The 26,651-nt window shown below is 40.0% G+C and overlaps 2 protein-coding genes across 2 annotated transcripts in view; one reads left to right on the forward strand and one right to left on the reverse strand.

Annotated features, from left to right (window-relative positions):
• Positions 1-853: 853 nt before the first annotated feature.
• On the forward strand, positions 854-16,654 carry si:dkey-79d12.4 (uncharacterized). Its single transcript, XM_062991932.1, has 2 exons — positions 854-1,181; positions 13,585-16,654. The coding sequence occupies exons 1-2, from the start codon at positions 879-881 to the stop codon at positions 16,531-16,533; spliced, it is 3,252 nt and encodes a 1,083-aa protein (XP_062848002.1). The 5' UTR covers positions 854-878; the 3' UTR covers positions 16,534-16,654.
• Positions 16,655-20,363: 3,709 nt separating this feature from the next.
• kcnn4 (potassium intermediate/small conductance calcium-activated channel, subfamily N, member 4) overlaps positions 20,364-26,651 on the reverse strand; it is a 73,879-nt gene continuing 67,591 nt past the window's right edge. Inside the window, exons 6-9 of the mRNA XM_062991637.1 lie at positions 26,525-26,646; positions 23,092-23,161; positions 21,886-22,052; positions 20,364-20,833 (exon numbers count right to left, since the gene is read on the reverse strand). Of these exons, the coding sequence (XP_062847707.1) occupies positions 20,830-20,833; positions 21,886-22,052; positions 23,092-23,161; positions 26,525-26,646 (363 nt within the window). The 3' untranslated portion in view covers positions 20,364-20,829. The remainder of the gene's footprint in view (positions 20,834-21,885; positions 22,053-23,091; positions 23,162-26,524; positions 26,647-26,651) is intronic.

Below are 26,651 nucleotides of genomic sequence, written 5' to 3' on the forward strand. Positions count from 1 at the left end.
TGAATTGCACATATAGGTCACAAAAAATGTGTAAATAAATCTAAAACTATTATTCTTGTTTTATTTTTTACATCACAAAAACTGCAGTTTTAACAAGTCTGTGCAGGTCTGTTTTATATCCACTGGATTGCACTTTACACTGACTGACTAAAAGTTTACAAAAAGCCCCACGTTTGGATAAATATATATTTTGGTAAATGGCACCATTGTACTACATCCATTAGATATCCTTGGTAGTCTAGTCATTGTCAGATAATTGGATTATGTGTTTTAAAAAAATCCATCTTTATGAGAGCATACAATTTCCTAACACCTTTTTATGGCTAATAGTGTGTTGAGGCAGGTCAAAGAGTTACTCTCCGAACCAGAAGTGTTCAAACACTTCGGTGACTGGTTATTAAAGAGGGGTGAGAGCAAATAGATTTGACTGAGGCACACTTATCCATGTTATTATTACAAGGGTGTATTATTGCAACCATATAAAATTTGACAAATACTAATATCATAATAGAATGTAAAAAGAAACATGCTAAAGGGGAACTTTAGGAAAACCCTGGTGTAAAGGGGGAGGGATTTTATACTGTTTTGCCACTAGGGTGAGCCAGGTACCTGACAAGCTAAATAATGCCCATGGGCACCCAACGTGCCAAATGATGTCCCACTGCTACTTGCTACTTGTATCGACTGTTTATGTGATCTTTTAGCAAGCCTTACTTTGTGACGTATTTCCTGTTCCGTCAACGTGATCAAACGGCGACGGAAAGCAGGGAGAATTAGCAAAACAGATTAGCTGTAATCTAATGTCATGATCCAGTTTCAGTTTGTGTACTGTTTTACACCCCATAATATGAAACCTAGTTTTTTTGGTTTGTTTGAGTATGTGGGGGAAAATGCAGAAGCATTGTGTCATTACAGGCTGTACAGAACACAGTGCTTCATTACACAAACTTCCTAAAGAGTCAGAGATTAAAGACGAGTGGATCAGGTTTATTTACAACACCATACCAGAGAGATTCAGCCGAAGTTTAACTGTGTGTTCAGCGCATTTCACTTCAGACTGCTTTCTCAACAGAGCGCAGTACAATGAAGGATTCGCCCAAAAGTTACTGCTGAAGGATGGCGCCATTCCAACTTTACACCACCCCACTACTGCTAATACCGCTACTACTGCACGACATGCTGTGAGTATTCATACACACTGTAATAACAGTCAGGCTAGTTTCACGCCAGTATAACTAACGCAGGGCAGCGGTTTCCACACGTAAAAACGCAACATTCATGGTATTTAGGTTGTGAATAAGTTGACACCAACGTTACAAACGTACCACTTTTTTGCAACGTCGCATTTCTGTTATACATAGGTTTTGGGAAAGTAATCCTTCAACGTGAAAAAGCTTAACGTGGTTTAACGTAATTTAACGTAATTTACTACTAAAATGACGCACTTGTGGTCCAAAAGAAAAAAAAAAAATTTTTTACGTTAATCTTTTTTGCTTCTATTTTAAACTAAATGAAAAAGTCTAACTTTAGGGTGACCATGATAATTGGCCATGATTATGGTGGCACCATGGCAATATGTACAGGGTGAGGGTGTAAACAGTGTTGGCAACTCCTCAGTAAGGAAAGTAGCTATTGGCTGTCCTAGAAGTCGCTAAATGACGTCATCGCCTAATTTGCATAAGGGATATCACATGTCGATAGGTCTATATCTTATTGTAAGTACAGACATCCCAAGTCTCTCGGAAGTTCCGGGAGTCTCCCGCATATACATAGCGGCTCCCTGATGCCCGCAAGTCAGATAAAATCTTCCGCAATCTAGAACGAGCGGTCAAGAGCGCACACACACGCACACGCAAGCGACACAGACTTTATTTCCCGATCGTGTATTAAATCCGTTATCTGATATACAATGTAGCGCACTGTGTAGGGAACATAAATCTGTAATCTGATATGCAATCTAGCGCACTGTGTAGGGAACATAAATCAATTGTCTAATATACTGTCTAGTGCACTAAGTAGGGAACATGAATCCGTTATCTGATATACAATTTAGAGCTCTATGTAGGGAACATAATTAATTATGTAATACACTATCTAGTGCACTATGTAAGGAACACAAATCATCATCTAGTTATACTTTCTAGTGCACTATGTAGTGAACATGAATGTGTTATCTAATACACTATCTAGTGCACTATGTAGGGAACATAAATCCGTGATCTGATATACAATCTAGTGCACTGTGTAGGGAACATAAACCAATTGTCTAATTTACTATCTAGTGCACTACATAGGGAACATAAATTCATATCTAAAATACTATCTAGTGCACTATGTAGGGAACATAAATCCGTTATCTGATATACAGTTTAGTGCAATATGTAGGGAATTTAAATCTGTTAACTAAAACGCTACCTAAAGCATTATGTAAGAAACATAAGTCTATTATCTAGTACACTATCTAGTGCATCATGTAGGGAACCTAAATCCGTTAACTAATACGCTACCTAAAGCATTATGTAAGAAACATAAGTCTATTATCTAGTGCACTAAGTAAGGAACATAAATTCTTTTCTAATATACAATCTAGTGCACTATGTAGGGAACATAAATCTATTATCTTTCACACTATCTAGTGCACTATGTAGTACACATTAATGTGTTTGTGACGCGAACAGTTAGCTTAGTAGCTCAGTTAGCAGCTCCTAAAAGTTCTGTTATCACCCATATCCTTTGGTGTGTGAGAGGTTTCGAGGGGTCGAGGTCGAGGTCCGGGGGTACCTCCCTGAAATGAGTTTTTGCAACTTGGGATGTCTGTAAGTAGTGGTAGAACATCTCAATAGGTCTATATATTACTATAAACTATAGGTAGACATATATTTTAATTTTATTTATTGGGATGTTAATTAAACTAAAATGTAATTTTATATTAGCCAGTATACAAAACATTTTGTAGTAAATAATATGCTAACCCTCTATGAGGAATATCTTTCCTCAAGGTTTTGCCTCTGGGATTTATCATACCCTGTTGGATAAGATCCCAGTGAGAAAACTATAGATCACACAGATCTTATCTATAGCTACAGAAAACATGGAATAAGGAACAAATAATTAGTAATAAATGCTCAATAAGTAATAAATGCTCAACATATTCACTCAGTAATTAACTTTATTAGACACAACCTTGACTGTACCAGTTGAACTTCTAAAAAAGCACAAAACTGAAAAATAACCGAATACCTCGTGTTGTCGTAATGTTAAGGTAGCAGATGGTTATTTAAAAAGGATTGGCTTCCCTAGATGTATGAAAAACGCTCTAAAATCACTGAACGCATGTATAAACGTGGTTAAATACAACGTTAACACATAGCATTAGATAAACAACTGTTATTCAACTGTATGCAATCAATTATAGCTTATTTGAGCACCTTGTATAGTAGAAGTCACATAATATTGATTGATTGACTGAGTACTTTATTAATCCCCGAAGGGAAATTGTGGTGTCGCAGCAGCAATAACAGTTATTACAAAAAACATCACACAATGACATTACAATGAGGTAAATTAAAGAATCAAAAAATTAAGACAAATGTAAATACAAGTAAGATATATATACAGGGTGGGCCATTTATATGGATACACCTAAATAAAATGGGAATGGTTGGTGATATTAACTTCCTGTTTGTGGCACATTAGTATATGGGAGGGGGAAAACTTTTCAAGATGGGTGGTGACCATGGCGGCCATTTTGAAGTCGGCCATTTTGGATCCAATTTTAGTTTTTTCAATGGGAAGAGGGTCATGTGACACATCAAACATATTGAGAATTTCACAAGAAAAACAATGGTGTGCTTGGTTTTAACGTAACTTTATTCTTTCATGAGTTATTTACAAGTTTCTGACCACTTATAAAATGTGTTCAAAGTGCTTCCCATTGTGTTGGATTGTCAATGCAACCCTCTTCTCCCACTCTTCAAACACTGATAGCAACACCGCAGAAGAAATGCTAGCACAGGCTTCCAGTATCCATAGTTTCAGGTGCTGCACATCTCGTATCTTCACAGCATAGACAATTGCCTTTAGATGACCCCAAAGATAAAAGTCTAAGGGGGTCAGATCGGGAGACCTTGGGGGCCATTCAACTGGCCCACGACGACCAATCCACTTTCCAGGAAACTGTTCATCTAGGAATGCTCGGACCTGACACCCATAATGTGGTGGTGCACCATCTTGCTGGAAAAACTCAGGGAACGTGCCAGCTTCAGTGCATAAAGAGGGAAACACATCATCATGTAGCAGTTTCAAATATCCAGTGGCCTTGAGGTTTCCATTGATAAAGAATGGCCCCACTATCTTTGTACCCCATATACCACACCATACCATAAATTTTTGTGTTCAGTCTTGGAGGGATCTATCCAATGTGGTCATCCTCGTTGAGATGCTGCAGCAGCTGGAGTTTGTAAGGGTGCCATTTGTGAGTAGCTAATATCCGCCGAAGGGATGTTCGACTGATGCCACTCTCCAGTGACATGCGGCGAGTGCTACGCTGTGGGCTCTTGCTGAATGAAGCTAGGACAGCCACTGATGTTTCTTCATTAGTGACAGTTTTCATGCGTCCACATTTTGGCAAATCCAACACTGAACCAGTTTCACGAAACTTGGCAAGCAGTTTGCTAACTGTAGCATGGGAGATGGGTGGTCTCGTAGGGTGTCTTGCATTGAAATCTGCTGCAATGACCCGGGTACTGTGTTCACCAGACATCAACACAATTTCTATCCGCTCCTCACGTGTTAACCTCTGCGACATGTCAATGGCTGTAAACAAAGAGAAGCTTGTAAATAACTCATGAAAGAATGAAGTTACGTTAAAACCAAGCACACCATTGTTTTTCTTGTGAAATTCTCAATAAGTTTGATGTGTCACATGACCCTTTTCCCATTGAAAAACTAAAGTTGGATCAAAAATGGCCGACTTCAAAATGGCCACCACGGTCACCACCCATCTTGAAAAGTTTTCCCCCTCCCATATACTAATGTGCCACAAACAGGAAGTTAATATCACCAACCATTCCCATTTTATTTAGGTGTATCCATATAAATGGCCCACCCTGTATATATATGTATATATATATATATATATATATATATATATATATATATATATATATATATAAACAGTGAAATTAAACAGGAGTATCTAAATTCTTGTACATTGTTACTGATTACAGTTGAAGCTGGTCATCTTTTAGTATTAAGTCTAATTGGGTCAATTACATGGTGGTGAATGTCATCTTGGAAGTATGGACTTTCTGCACAGTGTAGCATCACGTATCTCTGGCTAGCGCCTGCTACACATCCAGACATCTTATCTCCTCACCTGTTTAATAACTTTTGTGCAGTTGTATTTATATGTGATTTCAGTGTAGTTTATAGCGTTCGTTGTTATATGGGTCAAAGACGAGACGTAACTTTTTAGTGTCCCCACTTGATAAATAATATACAATTATATTAATATAAGTGGATATACCTTCAATCTACTCCATTTGTACATCTTTACTGAAACCTAAAGTAATTTTTACGGAAAATGTATGATTTTTGAAAAAATAACCCTTGAAACCCCCAAAATGTCATTCAGTGCAACGGTCCCCCTACCTAAGTAATAAAACATTAAGAAAAAACTAATTAATCTTAAGTAAAACTTAAAATTTACTGCTTTGGCATAATTGTACAAATGTCATGTGTGACATATTAAATAATATTCAATCAGATGTGTTTTTTAATATTAATAATATTCAGGATACTTTCAGTCCCCATTTTCCCAATCTTCAGTTGTCATTCAGTACAACGTTAATAAAAAGCCTTTTTTTAATATGCAATCAAGCTACTGCAGTCATGTGACCAATTATAACAACAAAAGAAGACTCCTGGGGACCCTTCAGCACACACACGAGGTCAATGCATTTTAACATTATTTGATAAAAATGTCTTTTTACTGACAGTACATTAAAGAACAAAACTGAGTGTCATTCAGTACAACACAGAAAACGTAATATTACGGTTAATCTTGTAAACAAATAAGGTTATTAACATTTAAATGTGAATATGTGTAGAAATGTCTTTGAGCTAAGGTCAATGTTAGCTTTTGCTAACCACTGGGATAACTGTAAAATGTGCTAAAGTAAAATTTCTCGTTTCGTGTCATTCAGTACAACAGTCATTCAGTGCAACAGAATTTCGCTGTTGCACTAAATTGACAATGACATTGTTATACTGACTTTTTAATGTTTTAAAATTATTTTTAAATATTAAAACCACTTTTTTCCATTCTATTCTTCCTTAATAAGAGCAGTAATTACAATGAATATTAATAATTATGTTTTTGATGAAGTGGTCCCTGAGATTTTGTTATTGTCAAGTACGATGACCTGCCATTCGTTGGGCAGGTACTGCTGTCTGTAGGAGATGAGGTGCAAGTTAGCTGCATGCTACAAAATTGAAACAGAAATTCCTTTGTGTGGCCAAATCCACCTGATGAAATTTACTACCTTAAGTCTGATGTCAAAATCATAATCGCAGAACCAAAGCCATGTACAGCAAGAACCTCAAGGTTAACAACAAAAGACTGGAAAACATTTGTTCAGTTCATGAAATAAAGTGCGACTTAAAATGGTTTTCACGGCTGAATGAATTTAGATTTACTGCAGCAACTTTTTCACGTGTTATGACACAAATTCCACACTTCCACACTCTTCTGGTGCCTTACAAGTTGTTATGATGGCTTCATTAGCTATGTTTTTCATTGCCTTACTTTTTTCATGATGTAGTAATATTATAACACATACTTGCCACTGGTGTGGCATATTTTCATTCTATTACTGCTACTTTAATCAATAAAGAACTTAAAAACAAATTAAGTCATGAATATTCTGATGTAACAGGATAATTTGGAGTATGTCATTCAGTGCAACATAAAATCATCATACAGTGCAACAAAAACATTTGCTTAAAATAACTGTAATAAGTAATTATTATATATTTTTTTCATGTGAATGCAAGAGAATCCAGGCCTGCTTCATAGAAAACAGAGTATGATTAGGTTTCAAATAGAATAGAATGTGTAGCAAAAACATCTTGTATACAAATAAACAAAATCCCAAGACGCATTAGAGTACAAACAATGCACAGAAAATTCAAAACAGAGTAAGTACAGTTTCTTCTGAGGTTTTAAATCTTTTGTAAGAGATATACTAAACTTATAAATTTGAAATGGCTAAGATTGTTCCTTGTGTGTGTATTTTGTCATTAATTAGTCGTTGCAAAATATGACATTTTTGTGCCCTTGTTGTGTGTCAACAACACTAAAATTATCAAATAAGCAAAATGCTGAGGAAAAAAAATACATATTTACATAGGTGACACATTTGTGCACAATAATAAATGAAAAAATTATACAATTTAATAATTTTATTTATTTGGTACTTGGAACACCCTATTCGTCTTTCACCCATATATAGTGTTTTAGTTGTTTGATTGTTCAATGGTGCTCACTCAGTGTAGCACCAGCACTAACAGATTCATTTTATTCATGGCTCTTTTTTATACATCATACTTGGAGGAAATGAAAGTTGCTTTGTTTACAGTCTAGCAAACACGAGCAGTACAGCTCCAACGTCATTGTTAGAGAAAGGCTTTAAATTGTGCATGTCTAGCTACATCTTCAATTACGAGCATGAGTAGCTTAAAAGTTGCCCAGATTCACCAACATTGTTTCATTAACTACTATAAGCATATTGCTTAGAAACACGAACATGACAAATTTTACTCATTTGGTCGAGCTTTGTTTTATTTTTATTTACACGTATAATGTTAATCGACACAGAGATCGATAATCTCAGTGTTGTATTTATTAAAATTCTCTTAAACTTGGACTAGCTAACAACTTAAAACGAACAACTAAAGTACTACACCAAACACAATAAAATACACTGAAAGTACACTATGTACAAAAATGATAGAAACTACTGAAACAGGTGAAGAGATGAGATGTCTAGATGCATAGCATCTTATTTTCCTATTGCCACTCTAATCAGCTGAGAATTCTTACTGCCTGAAGCATCCGCCATCTACACTGATCAGCCATAGCATTAAAACCACTTTCTTGTTTCTACACTCACTGTCCATTTTATCAGCTCCACTTACCATATAGAAGCACTTTGTAGTTCTACAATTATTGACTGTAGTCCATCTGTTTCTCTGCATGCTTTGTTAGCCCCCTTTTATGCTGTTCTTCAATGGTCAGGACTCTCCCAGGACCACTACAGAGCAGGTGTTATTTGGGTGGTGGGTCATTCTCAGCACTGCAGTGACACTGACATGGTGGTGTTGTGTTAGTGTGTGTTGTGCTGGTATGAGTTGATGGAGTTTTTCAACACCTCACTGTAGGGTTGGGCGATATTGCCGATTTTCATACCGTCATACCGTCTTCAGGAAATACCGCGGTATACGATATTACCGCGGGGGGGGGGGGGGGTTGTGTCGCGGACAAACTACAGTGTACACACTTGAGTGTAATTACAATATTTCAATGTTTTATTATAAAAAGATTTAACAATCTGAACGTCAAACATTGCTTATCTTATCTGATCTATAATAAATACGCATAAGTATAAATGCATGTGTATCAATTACACTTTAACACAAACATTAACACATAACATTTTGCCATTGTAATCTCTCTCTGCCCACACAAAACAGAATAATAGCAGGCTACACACTTCAATATATTTCAAAAGTTAACTGCTTAGTTTATACAAAGCGGATTCCAAAAAAGTTGGGACACTAAACAAATTGTGAATAAAAACTGAATGCAATGATGAGGAGATGGCAAATGTCAATATTTTATTCGTAATAGAACATAGATGACAGATCAAAAGTTTAATCTGAGTAAATGTAACATTTTAAAGGAAAATATGTTGATTCAAAATTTCACAGTGTCAACAAATCCCAAAACAGTTGGGACAAGTAGCAATAAGTGGCTGGAAAAAGGAAATTGAGCATATAACGAACAGCTGGAAGGCCAATTAACACTAATTAGGTCAATTGACAACATGATTGGGTATAAAAAGAGCTTCTCAGAGTGTCAGTGTCTCTCAGAAGCCAAGATGGTAAGAGGATCACCAATTCCACCATTGTTGCGCAAAAAGATAGTGCAGCAATACCAGAATGGTGTTACCCAGCGTAAAATAGCAAAGACTTTTAAGTTATCATCATCAACCGTGCATAACATCATCAAAAGATTCAGAGAATCTGGAACAATTGCTGTGCGTAAGGGTCAAGGCCGTAAAACTCTACTGGATGCTCGTGATCTCCGGGCCCTTAAACGTCACTGCACCTCAAACAGGAATGCCACTGTCAAGGAAATAACAGAATGGGCTCAGGAATACTTCCAAAAAGCATTGTCAGTGAACACAATCCACCGTGCCATCCGCCGTTGCCAGCTGAAACTCTACAGTGCAAAGAGGAAGCCATTTCTAAGCAAGCTCCACAAGCTCAGACGTTTGCACTGGGCCAGGGGTTATTTAAAATGGAGTGTGGCAAAATGGAAGACTGTTCTGTGGTCAGATGAGTCACGATTTGAAGTTCTTTATGGAACACTGGGACGCCATGTCATCCGGACCAGAGAGGACAAGGATAACCCAAGTTGTTATCAACGCTCCGTTCAGAAGCCTGCATCACTGATGGTATGGGGTTGCATGAGTGCTTGTGGCATGGGCTGCTTGCATGTCTGGAAAGGCACCATTAATGCAGAGAACTATGTTCAGGTTCTAGAACAACATATGCTCCCATCTAGATGTCATCTCTTTCAGGGAAGACCCTGCATTTTTCAACAAGATAATGCCAGACCACATTCTGCAGCAATAACAACATCATGGCTACGTAGGAGAAGGATCCGGGTACTGAAATGGCCAGCCTGCAGTCCAGATCTTTCACCTATAGAGAACATTTGGCGCATCATAAAGTGGAAGGTGCGACAAAGAAGGCCCAAGACGATTGAACAGTTAGAGGCCTGTATTAGGCATGAATGGGAGAGCATTCCTATTTCTAAACTTGAGAAACTGGTCTCCTCTGTCCCCAGACGTCTGTTGAGTGTTGTAAGAAGAAGGGGGGATGCCACACAGTGGTAAAAATGGCCTTGTCCCAACTTTTTTGGGATTTGTTGATGCCATGAAATTTTGAAACAACATATTTTTCCCTTAAAATGATACATTCTCTAAGTTTAAACTTTTGATCTGTGATTTGTGTTCTATTCTGAATAAAATATTAGATGTTGGCACCTCAACATCATTGCATTCAGTTTTTATTCACAATTTGTTTAGTGTCCCAACTTTTTTGGAATCCGGTTTGTAGTTACAGATATTTCTTAACAGTGTATGAACGTGTACGATTAGTTATGCCTGTAATCCAGAATTAAGTTCTATACCGTAACAAAAAATATGAATGTAAATGTTCATGTTGCGATGACGGTGATGTAAAGTAATGTTAAAATAATTCAAAGTCCAAACATTTGAGTGGTTAACGAGAACGCTACTTTACATGTCACACAAGCTCAGTGCAAAACACGGAAACGGTACAAATCCGATCTATTCCCTACACACTCGCTCCCTACGCGCTATAGTGCGCTTCACTTTCTTAAAGGGCCAGACAATATTTTTTATAATTCACATTACACGACAGGTGAGACGTTCTTTTTTCTTAATATAGCGCTTTTATTTAGGAAAAAATAGTTCTTACATAGGCAGGAAAATCTATGGCAGACGAGTCAGAACAGCGGATTGGGCGTAACGTTATTATTACTGTTTGCTCCTTTTTCTCAACACTTGTGCTCGATTTACACTGAAGATATATTTAGTAAATAAGTACATGTCCGCGCATGCACGCGCTTGTGTTCATTTCCGGTTAAACTGATAAAAAAATGTTGATTTTGAAAAATTAAAAGACGAGCCGTTTTTCAGTTTCTGCTTGTTAGCTCACAGCTAATGCTAGCCAGTGTGGCTCTTCACTCGTCTCTCTGTGTTATCACCAGTAAGCACCCCACAGCCAATCAGCGAGCTCCAACCGCCTACCCCCTCCCACCCTGTGGATCACTGTGGATGCACGCATGTCCTAAAGTCTCAGTTTTCAAGGTAAACCTGAAGCAGAAATTCGGCGCTTCACATTTAAAAAATACCGTCACCATTTTTGAATACCGTCACCATTTTTGAATACCGCGGTATACGGTAATATCGTCATACCGCCCAACCCTACCTCACTGTCACTGTTGGACTGAGAACCAAACCAAAAAAATATCCAGCCAACAGCGCCCCACGGGCAGCGTCCTGTGACCACTAATGAAGGTCTAGAAGATGACTAACTCAAACAGCAGCAATAGATGAGCGATCGTCTCTGACTTTACATCTACAAGGTGGACCAACTAGGTAGGACTGTTGAATAGAGTGGACAGTGAGTGGACACGGTGTTTAAAAACTCCAACAGCGCTGCTGTGTCTGATCCACTCATACCAGCACAACACACACGAACACACCACCACCATGTCAGTGTCACTGCAGTGCTGAGAATGATCCACCTCTTAAATAATACCTGCTCTGTAGTGGTTCTGGGAGAGTCCTGACCATTGAAAAACAGTGTGAAAGCAGGCTAAAAAGTATGTAGAGAAACAGATGGACTACAGTCAGTAATTGTAGAACTACAAAGTGCTCCTATGTGGTAAGTGGAGCTGATAAAATGGACAGTGAGTGTAGAAACAAGGAGGTGGTTTTAATGTAATGGCTGATGAGTATATATTCTAATAATAAAATAAAAAAAGCCATGTTTAATTTATTAAAAGTGCCAGCTTTGTAATCGAAATAACAGCACAAAATAAATGGGTACCCTAATGGTGCTGCACAGCTCCTGGAATTTGGGTTTGAAATTTGCCTGTGGTTACTGCTCATGTTTGCATGGTCTTGCAGTGTTCATGTGGGTTTCCTCTGGGATAATCTTTCAGTTTGCTTCCCAAAAACTGGATGTGTTTGTAAACAAATATGAGAGTGATGCCCTTTATGGACCTATCTGTGATGTTTTTCCTGCCTTGCACCCAATATTTTTGGAATAGGCTCTTATCTCATTGTGACACCAATGAAAATAAAGCACTTACTATTAGATAAATGTATGAATAAAAATACAACCCCAAATCAGAAAAAGTTGGGACAGCATGGAAAATGAAAATAATAAAAACACAGTTTCTTACATTTACTTTTATTTCATTGCAGATGATTTCATGTTTTATCTGCTCAACTTCATTTCATTTATTAATAAACATCCATTCCTGCATTTCAGGCCTGCAACAAATTCCAAAAATTCCTTTTCACCACACTTAAAAGATGTTTTGGCACCGAGGATACTAAGTGATTTAGTGTTTCAGCTTTGATTTTGTCCCATTCTTCCTGCAAACACGTCTTAAGATGTGCAACAGTACGGGGTCGTCGTTGTCGCTTTTTTCCTTTCAAAATTCTCTACACATTCTATATTGGGTACAGGTCAGGACTGCAGGCAGGCCAGTTCAGTACCCGTACACTCTTCTTCCACAGTCATGCCTTTATAATGTGTGCAGCATGTGGTTTTGCATTATCTTGTTGAAAAATACATGGACGTCCCTGGAAAAGATGACGTCTTGAAGGCAGCATATGTTGCTCTAAGATCTCAGTGTACTTTTCTGCATTAATGCTGCCATCACAGGAGTGTAAATGACCTTTGCCCTTTGCACTGACACACCCCATACCATGACAGACCCTGGCTTTTGGACTTGTTGCTGATAACAGTTTGGATGGTCCTTTTGTCTTTGGTCCGGAGCACACAACGTCCATTTTTTTCCAAAAAAGACCTGAAATGCTGACGTTTCCATTGTGTGTGATGGTCCATCCTAGATTCCTCTGAGCCCAGAAAAGTTGACGCAGCTTTTGGACATGGTTAACATAAGGCTTCTTTTTTTCACAGTAAGTTTTAAGTGGCATTTGTGCATGTAACTCTGTATTGTAGTGCTTGACAAAGGTTTGCCAAAGTAATCCCTCACCCATGTGGTTATATCAGCTATTGTTAAGTGGCGGTTCTTGATGCAGTGCCGTTTGAGAGATTGAAGATCACAGGCGTTCAGCTTAAGCTTGCGCCCTTGGCCCTTGGATGCTGCTTTTGTATCAAACCATGATTACAATCACCTGTTGACATCACCTGTTTGGAATCACATCATTATTTAGTTTTTTTACCTCATTACTAGCCCTAAATTGCCCCTGTCCCAACTATTTTTGGAATGTGTCGCAGGCCTGAAATGCAGGAATGGATGTTTATTAATAAATGAAATGAAGTTGAGCAGATAAAACATGAAATATCTCAGGTTCATCCTGTCTGCAATCAAATAAAAGTCAAAGTAAATGTAAGAAACACTGCATTTTTTTTATTTGCATTTTCCATACTGTCCCAAGTTTTTCTGATTTGGGGTTGTAAGAAAACTATTTTAAATGTTGATTTGTTATTGTGATTATCTTGTTTCAGGACACAGTAACCAGATTCATTTCAAAGCATTACAGTCACGACAAAGACCATGAGGTGGGCGATCTGGATCTGGGACAGCTGCTGCCTGATGGTTTCAAGAACTGTATCTGCTGTGTGTGTGGCAAACACTTTGCTTTACTGGACGACCTTATCGAGCACTTTACCATCCACAAACAGGCGGTCCATTGCCACTTTTGCCAGGCGACGTTTAGTCGTGTGATCTCATTGGCCTCGCACCTAAACAATGCCCATCCTAGACAGCTGCCTTATTGTCAAAGGTGCTGCATTACGTTTCATAATATGTGGCAAATGAATGAGCACATGGGTAGACATTTACAATCTGATATTACTAAGGAGGCTTTGCTAGATGAGAAAAAGGAGAATGGGATTACTGAGAATGGCGAAGTCCAAATAAATTGTTTAAAGGAGGAAGAGGAGTGGGTGACAATTGAGTTGGGGAATGTGGGAATACATTACGTCAAGGAGAAAGAGGAAGAGCCAATACATGAGAACAAAACGGGTGAAGTAAGATGTGTGAAGGAGGAAGAGGAGGAGCTAATAAATGAGAACAAAACTGGTGAAGTAAGATGTGTGAAGGAGGAAGAAGAGGAGGTCGTCATTAAAACTGAGGAGGTGGAAATGAGTTTAATTCATTTAAAGGAGGAAGAAGAGGAAGTGGTAATTAATAATGAGGTGTTTGAAAGAACCTGTGTGAAGGATGAAGAGGTGGAGGTGATGATTCAGAATGAAGAGGTGGAATTAAATTTTGTGAAGGAAGAAGAGGGGGGAGTTTCCATAGTAAAGGCAGAAGAAATGGATGCGAACATGGTTACAAAGGAGGAGGATAATATAGTTTACACAAACCTGCATGATGAAACCATCACTGACAGTGCCAACAGCCAAATATGTGTGTTTAATAATGACTTTAAAAGTACACCCGACCAACAGGAGGCTTTTGAGTTTGATCTGAGGGTGCAAGGAGTCTTGCTTGATCATAATTATTGCAGTCAAAGCCTTGCCTATCCCATTGCTGTTTCAAACCAACATGCATATAACACCTACGGCTGCATGGCGAACAATGTTAAAAACACATGCAGTGGAAATGTATATGTGTCAAACAATGCGATATATCCTAGGGGCCAAAGTGACCAGCAGGAGATTACAGAGATTGACCTTAGGGTGCATGCAATCTTACATGATCATAATTACCTCCCAACACAAAGCCCTGTGAATCCCATAGTCTCAAGACGAACACAAGCTTACAACACGCGCAGTTCGGTCAAAAACACTACACACAATGTTAGCCATCACTCTAATAATAAAGCACACAGCCTGAATAATGGTTGGATATCAGGCGGAAGCTTGCTTGATCATAATTACCTTTCGGATAACTTTTCTGAGAATGCGCCCATCCAGGAGGAAAACGTAGAAGAGGAAGATGATGACGGTACTCTCAGCACTGGCCAGAGCTCTTGCTCTTCATCCCTAGATGACTCGGACTACACACCTTCAAAGGATCTAGACTCGCGCTCTTGCTCAACTCTGTGCTCACTCTCAGAATTCGACAGTGATGACCGTGACTCTGAGGAAGATTCAGAAAGACACAGAGTACGAGGAAGCTCTATGCAGAAACTTGCTCGTCAAGATACTAATCAGGATTCAACCAGTTCAGTGAGGAGAAGCACAGATCCTGTAACCAAAAGCCTTCAGATTTGCACGTTCTGTGGGCTTAGTAAAGATCCTAACTCGGAAAATCCCATGAAGCAGTGTACATGCATACTTTCGAACAAGTGCTCCTTGTGTGAGGTAACATTTGCAACTCTAGAGCTACTACTGAAACATCAAGCAGATGAGCACCCCAAGGCCAGATATTTTTGTGTGGGCTGCCTGCAGTTGTTTCTCAACCAGGAGGCTTTTTGGAAACACACTTGTAGCAAGGCGAAGGTGCTGACCCCGTCCGTGAGTGCGAATAATGCATCAGCTACAGTTGTTAATCTTAAGTCTTCCGACCCACCTTTTAACAAACAGGTGCCCCAAAAATGCCCCGCAGTGTTTACCCGCAGTTCTGTTTTACCCAAGGTTCTACCAGTCTCAGGCTCTCAAAAGTTTCCAATGCAAGTCATGACCACTAGGTCATTAAGCTACAATCAGAATAAAAAAGTCACATGTTTACTTGTCAATGGAGGCCAGGCATTAGTGACTCCAATTTCTTCAGCTTCTCATGCAAAAATGAGACTGATACCGGTTTTAACACGTCTGCCGAACAAAGTGGTACCAAAGACTCCCTTACACAGCATCTCTCCTCAAACACAATCAACAAGAGTTCCCTTACCTAGTCCTGCTTCCTCCCAAATCTATAGTTCAGGGTCTCTTTTTAAATCTAGTGTTCAGTCCCAGCACACTTGTAAATCTTATGCACCGCAAGGACTCTCTTCACATCAGACCTCCTTAAAAACAGTGCCAATGTTTGTGAACCGAAGCCAGAAAATGTCTTTTCAGAAGTGCTTGAGACAGAACTGGCTCTCCAGGGCAAAGTTCCTGTGCCGCCAGTGTGGTGTCATGTCCTGCCAGCCATCAGTGAGTGTACAGCACCGCTACCAGCACAGAGGGCTGCGCCTCCACAGATGCCAGTGCGGCCGAGCCTTTCAGCATCGGCTGCATCTTTTGCGACACCAGGTTCAGCATGCGGAGTCTACATGCTACGTGTGCGCCACCTGTGGACGGACATTCCATGGGACACGGCAGCTGGCCCGCCACAGGCTGGACACCTTTTTCAGAAAAAAAGCAAGGAAGGACTGCACAAATGTGTTCCCCTGTTACTGTGGGCAGGTATTCGGGAGACCTTCGGCCTTACTCTGGCACATGCTAAAAAATGTAAAGGTTCGTAAATCACGCTTAAAAGAGTTTCCTTCTATTTTGAGTAAACCACGTTTTTCACAACAAGATTGAAGTTTGTCTTTCTGTTGTAAGACTTCCTAACTAGATCTTTGGATATTACCTCTTCTCTGATGGTAACTGGATTATCTTGTTATTGTGGTGGTTGTGATTTATGTTTTTTGCATTTGTTTGAATACAGATTTTTTAAATAAAATGTGTTTTAATAAATTAAAAACACCCCAGCATCTGGTAGAGATCTATATTGGTGTAAGTGAATGAATGTAAAACACAAGGGTAATGGGTTGGTATATATGGATTGCGACATACACTGATCAGCCATAACATTAAAACTCATTATCCATTTTATCAGCTCCACTTACCATATAGAAGCACTTTGTAGCTCTACAATTACTGACTAGTCCATCTGTTTCTCTGCATGCTTTGTCAGCCCCCGTTCATGCTGTTCTTAAATGGTCAGGACTCTCCCAGGGCCACCACAGAGCAGGTATTATTTGGGTGGTGGATAGTTCTCAGCACTGCAGTGACACTGACATGGTGGTGGTGTGTTAGTGTGTGTTGTGCTGGTATGAGTGGATCAGACACAGCAGTGCTGCTGGAGCTTTTAAACACCGTGTCCACTCATTGTCCACTCTATTGAACACTCCTACCTAGTTGGTCCACCTTGTAGATGTAAAGTCAGAGACGATCGCTCATTTATTGCTTCTGTTTGAGTTGGTCATCATCTAGACCTTCATCAGTGGTCACAGGACGCTGCCTACGGGGTGCTGTTGGCTGGATATTTTTGGTTGGTGGACTAGTCTCAGTCTAGCAGTGACAGGTGTTTAAAAACTCCATCAACTGATACCAGCACAACACACACTAACACACCACCACCATATCAGTGTCACTGCAGTGCTGAGAATGACCCACCACCCAAATAATACCTGCTCTGTAGTGGTCCTGGGAGAGTCCTGACCATTGAAGAACAGCATGAAAGGGGGCTAACAAAGCATGCAGAGAAACAGACTATGGACTACAGTCAGTAATTGTAGAACTACAAAGTGCTTCTATATGGTAAGTGGAGCTGATAAAAGATAATAGAACTTAGATAATAAAAGATAAGAACTTAGTAAACTTAATTTTATTAATTGCCACTTTAAGTAGTTGCACCACCTTGCAATCAAACATGAATGGCTATGTCTGAGTGGGGCAAACAGCCTAGACATTGGGAGGTGCATTTGTCAGTGTAAAACTGAGCCAGATCAGGTATGCGAACCATCTGTTGTAGTGACCCCTAATACAGGAGCAGCCAAAAGAAAAACACTTTCTATTTAGATTTTTGGGCAGTTGGGGCAGATTTTCGGCCACTTGTGGCTTTACTAATCAGCATCATTTATTAAACATTGATTAAAATAAAAAATAAAAATGACATTAGATTTAATATAAGTACTTTTTAAGTAGGGCACATGATTATTATATTATATATAATGAGTTTGTTCCTAAATAAGTTCCCACACACTTAAGTCGAAACCTCTCATCCCTGGCTTAGCAAGACTTAAAATAATTTAACCTACAAAACGAACGAGCTGGTGAAATTGTAGAATTGCAGTAAGTGGATCTGACCAGGTGAGGGCGCCACTTTCAAGCAAGTAATGTAACGCACTTCGCACTTTTTCCAATTGCACAGTACCCTACAGCATAATACGTAGTAATATCTGTAACCAGAACTGGCTGTGCGCAACCTTAAATGCTATTGTTTCCAGTTACACAAGGGTCATTGTAAAAGTAGGAGGATTTTGCTGAAGCTTTCCGGCACGGTGGCTCGGTGGGTAGCACTGTCGCCTCACAGCAAGAAGATCCTGGGTTTGATCCCCAGGTGGGGCGGTCCGGGTCCTTTCTGTGTGGAGTTTGCATGTTCTCCCCAATTTGTGGCAACAGTTTAAGAAAGACCATTTCTTTTCCAAGCATGACTGTCCCCCTGTCGATAAAGTGTGTCCATAAAAACAAGTTTTAAAAAGTTTGGTGTAGATCCCTGACCTCAACCGAATTGTTTACAAAAGAAATTAAGTAAAAATTTATGTCAATGCTTTTTCTCTTCTGGTTCTGATATTTTATATTTTAAAGCATGAATGAATTGGAGCTTGGCCTTCTAGTCCAACATTAGTGCCTGATCTTATAAACGCTCTTTTAACTCTAAAGCACAAACTTTTAAAGTCACAGTCCAAAATCTTATAATGTTTTGGAATATAAATGTTATAGCTGCAAATGGGGGAACGGAGGTAACGGAATACTTGAATATTAATGGCCATGGTTTGGAAATGAAATGTCCAACAAGCTTGTGGTCAAGCGTCCACATACTTTTAGCCATATATCGTATGTGCTAATAAAACAGCCTACATGACAAAACCGGGGTGGCACGGTGGCTCAGTGGGTAGCACTGTCGCCTCACAGCAAGAAGGTCCTGGGTTTGATCCCCAGGTGGAGTGGTCCGGGTCCTTTCTGTGTGGAGTTTGCATGTTCTCACCGTGTCCGTGTGGGTTTCCTCCGGGAGCTCCGGTTTCCTCCCACAGTCCAAAGACATGGAAGTGAGGTGAACTGGAGATACTAAATTGTCCATGACTGTGTTTGACATTACACTTGTGAACTGATGAATCTTGTGTAACCAGTCAATACCGTTTTTGTCATGAATGTAACCAAATGTGTAAAACATGACGTGAAAATCCAAAAAAATAAGCCGCTCAAGTGACGCAGTGGTAAAGTACGCTAGCGCACCAGAGTCAGGTCTGCCTTTCCGACTGGGCTGGGCGGCAGCATGAACAGCGACTGGCTGTTGTTCAGGGTTAGAGGGTAGGAAAGTTGGATCATAGGTCCTCATAACTGGTGCAACTGCGGCCCCTGCTGGCTGACTGATGGCGCCTGCACAGGGCTGAGGAATAATGCTGATGAGGGGTGTGGCCCTCCGTACACAGTGCCCATCAAGTGTATGAACTCGACTCGTGCAGGTGAAAAATGCAGTCTGTACTGATTGCGTACCGGAGGGGGGCGTATGTCAGTTGAGAGGCGTCCTCAGTCAGCGGCGAAGGGTCGAATCAGTATAGAGGACGCAATCAGGGTAATCGGACACGACTAGATTAGGGGAGTAAAATTGGGGGGGGAATAGAAAGAAAAAAAAAGAAAAAAAATCCAAATAAACATGACAAATTCCAGATATTTATGTAAGGAAAGAGAAGTACACTGTTTTCAGTTTAATCCTAGTATTTTATTCCATATTTAACATATTTGTCAAAATGTATTTTTTAAATAAGACCCCATTTCTATAAAATTATTGTCAATTCCATTTAGCTACCAGTCTGGGGAGGTGCAGGTTAACATGCCTCTTTTAAGACCTGGCCGCCCCCTGCCTCTGTTCATCTGCTGCTTATTGTATGAAAGACTGATTGAATTGGCTAGTGTCCCTTTAATCAATAACTTCCACACACATAGCAGTGTATTTAATTCCCTCCTAAACTCCCCAGACAGACTCTAAAACGTTTAAAAACAAATGAACAGCATTCCAGCTTTAAATTACTCCCAAAAAAACTTCACAGATGTTCTGCAAGCCCCAAGTTAAACACCCTTATCATTACATGTAGAGGACTATACTAACTGAATCAATATCAAGAGCAAGCCAACAATCAGAATGCTGTAAATCTCAGTGTGAAACCATGAATGAAATTTCATCCCATCATTTAAACAGTGATGTGAAAACCAGCTATTCAGATAGATTTCCATTTCAGACACAGATTGCACAAACAGCTAAAAATTAATTTGTCTTAGTTGTAAATCTTGAATAATAACAAAGAATCATTGATTAAAATCTACTTGAAATACTTCTGGTTTAAAAACATAAGACATTTCCCCTATCTTGCTGTATCTAAACCATCACAAATCAGCTTGAATTAATTTTATTGGCCCAAAATGGACAGATAAATTGTTCTCATTAACTGTGGGGCAGCTGGTGAAGTTTAATAACATTAAGATTACTATGATTGTTCCAGTCCTTAATAACACAGAAGGATATCATACCTTTGAGGCTTTGAACACTAAATATCTCCTCTATTGTTCTTTTATAGTTGCAGCCATAATATATATACATAAATATTAACATAAATATATTTATTTTTTGGCTTTATCCCACACACAGATGCAGTATATGGATTTGTTCATCTCTCCTTTCACAACAACAGGTCGTGTGAAGCCACTGCAGTCGTGGAGGTCTGTAGAAAATCATGAAGTCCTCCAATTACGCTGCATAATCGATGCACGATCACTTTAAACAGTTTTGATTGGCGCCTCCACTCTGGCGTTTCGAGAAAGAAATGTGCCACATCACCTGTTTGGAAAAATAGTGTCAGTAAGACATAACCTCAATTGTTTTTTTCCGTGAACAAACACAACTAGTAAACATGAGTAAACATTCAAACAGTGTTACAGCAGAATTTTAATTATATAACATAATTAATATGCGGGCGGCACGGTGGCTCGGTGGGTAGCATTGTCACCTCACAGCAAGATGGTCCTGGGTTCGATCCCCAGGCGGGGTGGTCCAGGTCCTTTCTGTGCAGAGTTTGCATGTTCTCCCAGTGTCTGCATGGGTTTCCTCCAAAAGCTCCGGTTACCTCCCACAGTCCAACAACATGCAGTCAGGTCAATTGGAGACACTGAATTTCCCTATAGGTGAACGTGTGTGTGTATGTGTGTCTGCCCTGCGATGGACTGGTGCCCCATCCAGGTTGTTACTGTGTGCCTTGTGCCCATTGAAAAGCTGGGATAGGCTCCAGCACCCCCCTGCGACCGTTATTGGATAAGCGGTTAAGAAAGTGAGTGAGCAAGTGAGTAATTAATATGCCTCCAATTTTGTGAAAGCATAATATTGGATGACTGTCCCCTGTGCTCAAAGGTGATAAAAAGGTCCTGACCCCTGATCTCAACCCCATAAAACACCATAAAACTGCAAGCTGGTTGCAAGCATATTGTGACGACCAGTTTTAATTTCTGCTCTATACCTTTTTAACCCACTTTCTTTGATGTTTTTGTATCTTTCATTTTTTACTTTGTTTGTTTCCGTTATTTTGGCCAATGCTTTTTTTCCATTACTGCTTTAATTTGTGACCTTTCAGCCACAGTATTATTCTAACTTGGTTAAGCATCCTGCAAATTCAGTTCATTTTCAATTCTTGCAGGTGTTGGGCTACACCTGACCCCTCAGTGTTGAGGCGTGACCAACCCTGTTACAGACTTTAATATTGATTGATTGACTGATTGATTGATTAATTGATTGATTGAGTACTTTATTAATCCCCAAAGGGAAATTGTGGAGCTCAATTATACTCTCATCTTAATGATTAATATATTAGGTCATGTTTGGTCGTGTTTGGTAGATACCTGTGGTCAAGGTGACGATGCTGCAGTGCTTGACCTAGCAGTTCGGATGTGTTCTGGAACAACTGGCTCAGCTCATCCAGTTTCTGCTCCATGGAGATGATGCGCTGCTCCAGCTCTCGGTATGAGTTGTTCCAGTTAGCACTAAGGTCACACATGATCATCTGCATCTGTCCAATATGAGATAGAAGCAGAAACATATCCCTAAAAGATTTTGCTTTCTGTGCATCGTTTTAGTGATACACTGATCAGCTATAACATTAAAACCACCTCCTTGTGTCTACACTCACTGTCAATTTTATCAGCTCGACCATATAGGAGCACTTTGTAGTTCTACAATTACTGACTGTAGTCCATCTGTTTCTCTACATACCTTTTTAGCCTGCTCTTCAATGGTCAGGACCCCCACAGGACCAACACAGAGCAGGTATTATATTGGTGGTGGATCATTCTCAGCACTTCAGTGACACTGACATGGTGGTGGTGTGTTAGTGTGTGTTGTGCTGGTATGAGTGGATCAGACACAGCAGTGCTGCTGGAGTTTTTAAATACTCCACAGTGTCCATTCACTGTCCACTCTATTAGACACTTCTACCTAGTTGGTCCACCTTGTAGATGTAAAGTCAGTGACGATCGCTCATCTATTGCTGCTGTTTGAGTTGGTCATCGTCTAGACCGTCATCCATAGTCACAGGACGTTGCCCACTGTCTGGTTCCTCTCAAGGTTTCTTCCTGTAAATTTCAGGGAGTTTTTCCTTGCCACAGTTGCCCTTGGCTTGCTTAACAGGGGTTTTTCGTATCTGTTGGTCCTGGATTTTGTAAAGTTGCTTTGAGACAATGTCTATTGTAAAAAGCGCTATATAAATAAAGATGACTTGATTTGACTTGACACTGGGCACTGTTGGCTGGATATATTTTTGGTTGGTGGACTATTCTCAGTCTAGCAGTGACAGTGAGGTGTTTAAAAACTCCAGCAGAAGATGCTTAAGTGGCCTACGAGTGAGAAACAGTACACTACAAGTTCACAATACACGATTTTTGCCCTGATTTTCGCTCGCCGATCAGTCGTGTAGTATGAAAACCACAATGACTGCAAAGATTCCTCAGTGCAAGAGATCCAGTTGTGTAGTGTGAACTGTACAGCGACCTATACAACTTAAAAGTCATGTAGTGTGAACTTGGCATAAGGGACTGAGAATTTGTGTGTACCTTGGAGAGGTCTACCATCTCACTTGTGTAGTCTCTCAGCTTCCTCTGCTTCAGCCGCAGGTGACGAAATCTATAAGAAAAAAAATTCTATATTAACTTCCAAACCACGCTGCCCACACAATTCCCTTAGAATAACTTCTGTCTATAGAAGTGGTATGACAAGCTATTACAGATAATCTGTTGCTTGACGTTTCTGGCATGCTTGTTCTGAGGCCGGCCTAACTATAGATGAAAACGTAATGTTCCAGAAAGGCAGAGCGGAAACCAATATTGCAGGGCTGGTGCAGCTGTGACTGCAGAAGCTTGCAGAAATACACAGCGCTGTTGTGTCACCACACAAAATTGTAGCCTTCAGACACAAACAAAAAAAAAAGTAATGTGGCAAATGAGGAAAAATGACCACCGGAACAGGTCATTGACTATTTGGCAGTCTGGAGTGCTGGAAGCAGCTGTTCAAGTTTTCTTTCCAAAGTATTTTAGTGGTCCTGCTGACTCTAACAGGAAGGCCAATTTTCTTTTTGACCTCACGGATATACAGTACAGTGCTGTGGAAAAGTATTTATGGCCTTATTAATTTCTTCTGCTTTTCATATTTGTCACATTTACATGTTTCAGATCATCAAACTACTTAGAAACAGGGAGTCCACCCTCAGTAAGAGTCATACCCTGCTGTGTGGCCTAATTTGGGTGGCAGATGGAGCATCGAGCATTCTCTTCTCTTCACCTTTAACTTATGAGTGCTGATGCACTTCAGGTGGAATAGTTTTCTACTAATATCTTCCCGTCTTCTTTGTCAGCCCTGAGCTGGCACACCTATTTTCTCTTGAAGTTGTGATGCCAGATTGCTCAGTCCGCTCCAATTTTTGCTAACGCAGAACGTTTGCATTGTGTTGTATTCTGGGAAATCACTCCATTGTTTCAGTGTTTACCATCTCGCAGTCAGAACACACTGGGAGAGCTGAATTTGCTGCGACATCCCAGTTTCCTGTGGTGAGACGTGCCCATACATCTACATGCCCCACAGAGGAAGCACAAGTAGTGTGGTCAGGGTTTCCACCTGTTAAGGTGGAAGTGTAGAAAGTTCCTTATTATCCTCTTTCCAGGAACTTGGTTTGTTGTGGTCAGCCAGTCCAGCCTGTCATATCACGACATCCAGTTGCACTCTCCTCATTTACTGTTCACTTTTCGATCCCCAGGTGGGGTGGTCCGGGTCCTTTCTATGTGGAGTTTGCATGTTCTCAACATGTCTGCGTGGGTTTTCTCCCATAGTACAAAGACATGCAAGTGAGGTTAATTGGAGATACAAAATGGTCTGTGACTTGTGTTTGACATTAAAAACCTGTAAACTGATGAATCTACTTGTCCTGTCATGAATGTAACCAAAATGTGTAAAACATGACGTTAAAATCCTAATAAATAAATAAATACTGTTCACTTTTCTCTGTTCCAGGTTGTGGACATTGTATTTAGTTTCATTAAATCATTTGATACTTTGTATTTATTACTTGGGTGTATTTTTTTTTCCCCTTTTTCTCCCACTTTAGCGCATCCAATTTCTGCCCGTCAATCATCCTCTCACTAATGCTGGTCCCTGCTTCTGATTGGGGAGGACGAGGCTGCTCCCTGCCCCCTCCAACACATGCACAGCAATTAAACATCTTATCACCTACACTTGACGAGTGCAGTACAGCGCTGTGTACGAAGAGCCACATCCTCTACCGCACTCCTTTCCCATCTCTGTGCAGGCCCCACCAACCAGCCAGCAGAGGTCGTAATCACACTAGTCTGAGAGAGAGAGTCCCCATTCGGCTTAATCCCGGCCCTATCTGAACAACAGGCCAATTGTTGTTCATGTGGCAGCTCAGCCTCAGCCGGCAGGCAGAGCCAAAATTTGATACGATGTATTCGAGATCTCAGCTCTGGTGAACAGCATGTGTTTTAACCGCTGCGCCATCTGAGCGGCTACTTGGGTGTATTATTATTTGAATTTTTTCCCTACTTAGTTTGTGGCTTGTAGACACATGTATTGGATTTAGTGTAGCGATTTTCATTATACGGTCTTTATTACCACCTAGTGGCGGTTGCCAGTAGCTGCTCTGATTAGAAAGTCTGTTAATAGAAATTATGTAGAAAAGAAACGGAAGTAGCACAAAAACTCCTCCTTTTCTATTCTCAAGGTTATAGAGTGAGCAGCTCTGTTAATCATCTCCTTAGCCTTAAAGTTCGCACAACCTGGCTTTATCTGTGAGTTTTGCTTTGTTCAAAGTAATTGTACTATGTTTTGTTAATATTGCTAAGATTTCATTACTCACATTGATTGTAATACTTACATGAGTATTTACCTGTTTGTTCTTTTTCATAGTTTTACAAATTAGAAGATTACCTGTTTTTCCATTAATAAATCCTGCCAAACACAACACTTGCCTGTTCCTTGGAGGATGCGCACTTGGGAAAAAGTAATTTTTGTTCGCTAGCTGTATAGCTAAATTGTTTTCCAACGAATTTTAGTGAGGACAGAATTACAGATTTTAATTTTGTTTCTAACAGTTGAGTGGGGAAGCACATCATCTTCTGCTCTTATGCTGAGGTGTGGCTAAATGGGTAGCACTTAGGACCTGGGTTCGATCCCCAGGTGGAGCGGTCCGGGTCCTTTCTGTGTGGAGTTTGTTCTCCCCGTGTCTGTGTGGGTTTCCTTCAGGGGCTCCGGTTTCCGCCCACAGTCCAAAAACATGCAAGTGAGGTTATACAAAATTGTCCATTACTGTGGTCGATATAACCTTGTGAACTGATAAATCTTGTGTAACGAGTAACTACCATGTCTGTCATGAATGTAACCAAAGAGTGTAAAACATGACGTTAAAATCCTAATAAAACAAACGAACAAACAAGGATAACCCACGCAAACACTAAATGTAATGATTTCATTTATTGAAGAAAAAAATGCTCTTCAGCCCTACCTGGCCTTATGTGAAAATTCACTACTAAATCACCTAGCATGATTACTGCCAGACCTGTTGAATTCTAACATCACTTAAATAGAACCTGCCTGGCAATGTGAAGCAGACAAGAGGGTCTCAAAAGCAGCACATGAATCAAAGTCTGAAAGAGTTACAAAGCTAGTGTTAACAGTTTAGTTTAGTCCCAGAGCCTCACTACCACAGTAAGAGCCATTATGCAGAAATGGAACAGTAGTGCACCTTCACAGGAGTAGCTGGCCTACTAAAATGTAACCAAAAATGAACTGACAACTGATGGTTGAAGTGATTGTAGACATGAGGCCAATCGTCTAGTCACCAAAAAACTTTGTTTAAGCCAACTAAACTAGATGCATAATTTGCTTAGTACAATAAATTCCAATGAACTGTATATTACACAATAGGAATAATGGGTCAAATTTAGGTATTGTGTAAGATGTGATAAAAAGGTTACTTACACACGAATGGCCTCCAGTAGGCATCTTTGGTGGTGCCGGTGATCACTGTTCTTGTCCCTATTCTGAGTGGCACGGTGGAGTAGCCAGCATTCCCTCAGCACATTTGCAGCAGCGTTCCGTATCTTCA

This window comes from Trichomycterus rosablanca, chromosome 3 (genome assembly GCF_030014385.1).
Source record: "Trichomycterus rosablanca isolate fTriRos1 chromosome 3, fTriRos1.hap1, whole genome shotgun sequence".
NCBI lineage: Eukaryota > Metazoa > Chordata > Actinopteri > Siluriformes > Trichomycteridae > Trichomycterus > Trichomycterus rosablanca.

Excerpts from the sequence above, each read along its gene's own strand:
- si:dkey-79d12.4 (XM_062991932.1), top strand. The coding sequence starts at position 879 with ATGTGGGGGAAAATGCAGAAGCATTGTGTCATTACAGGCTGTACAGAA. Across the intron at positions 1,182-13,584 it reads CTACTACTGCACGACATGCT|GACACAGTAACCAGATTCAT; the intron begins GTGAGTATTCAT and ends ATCTTGTTTCAG.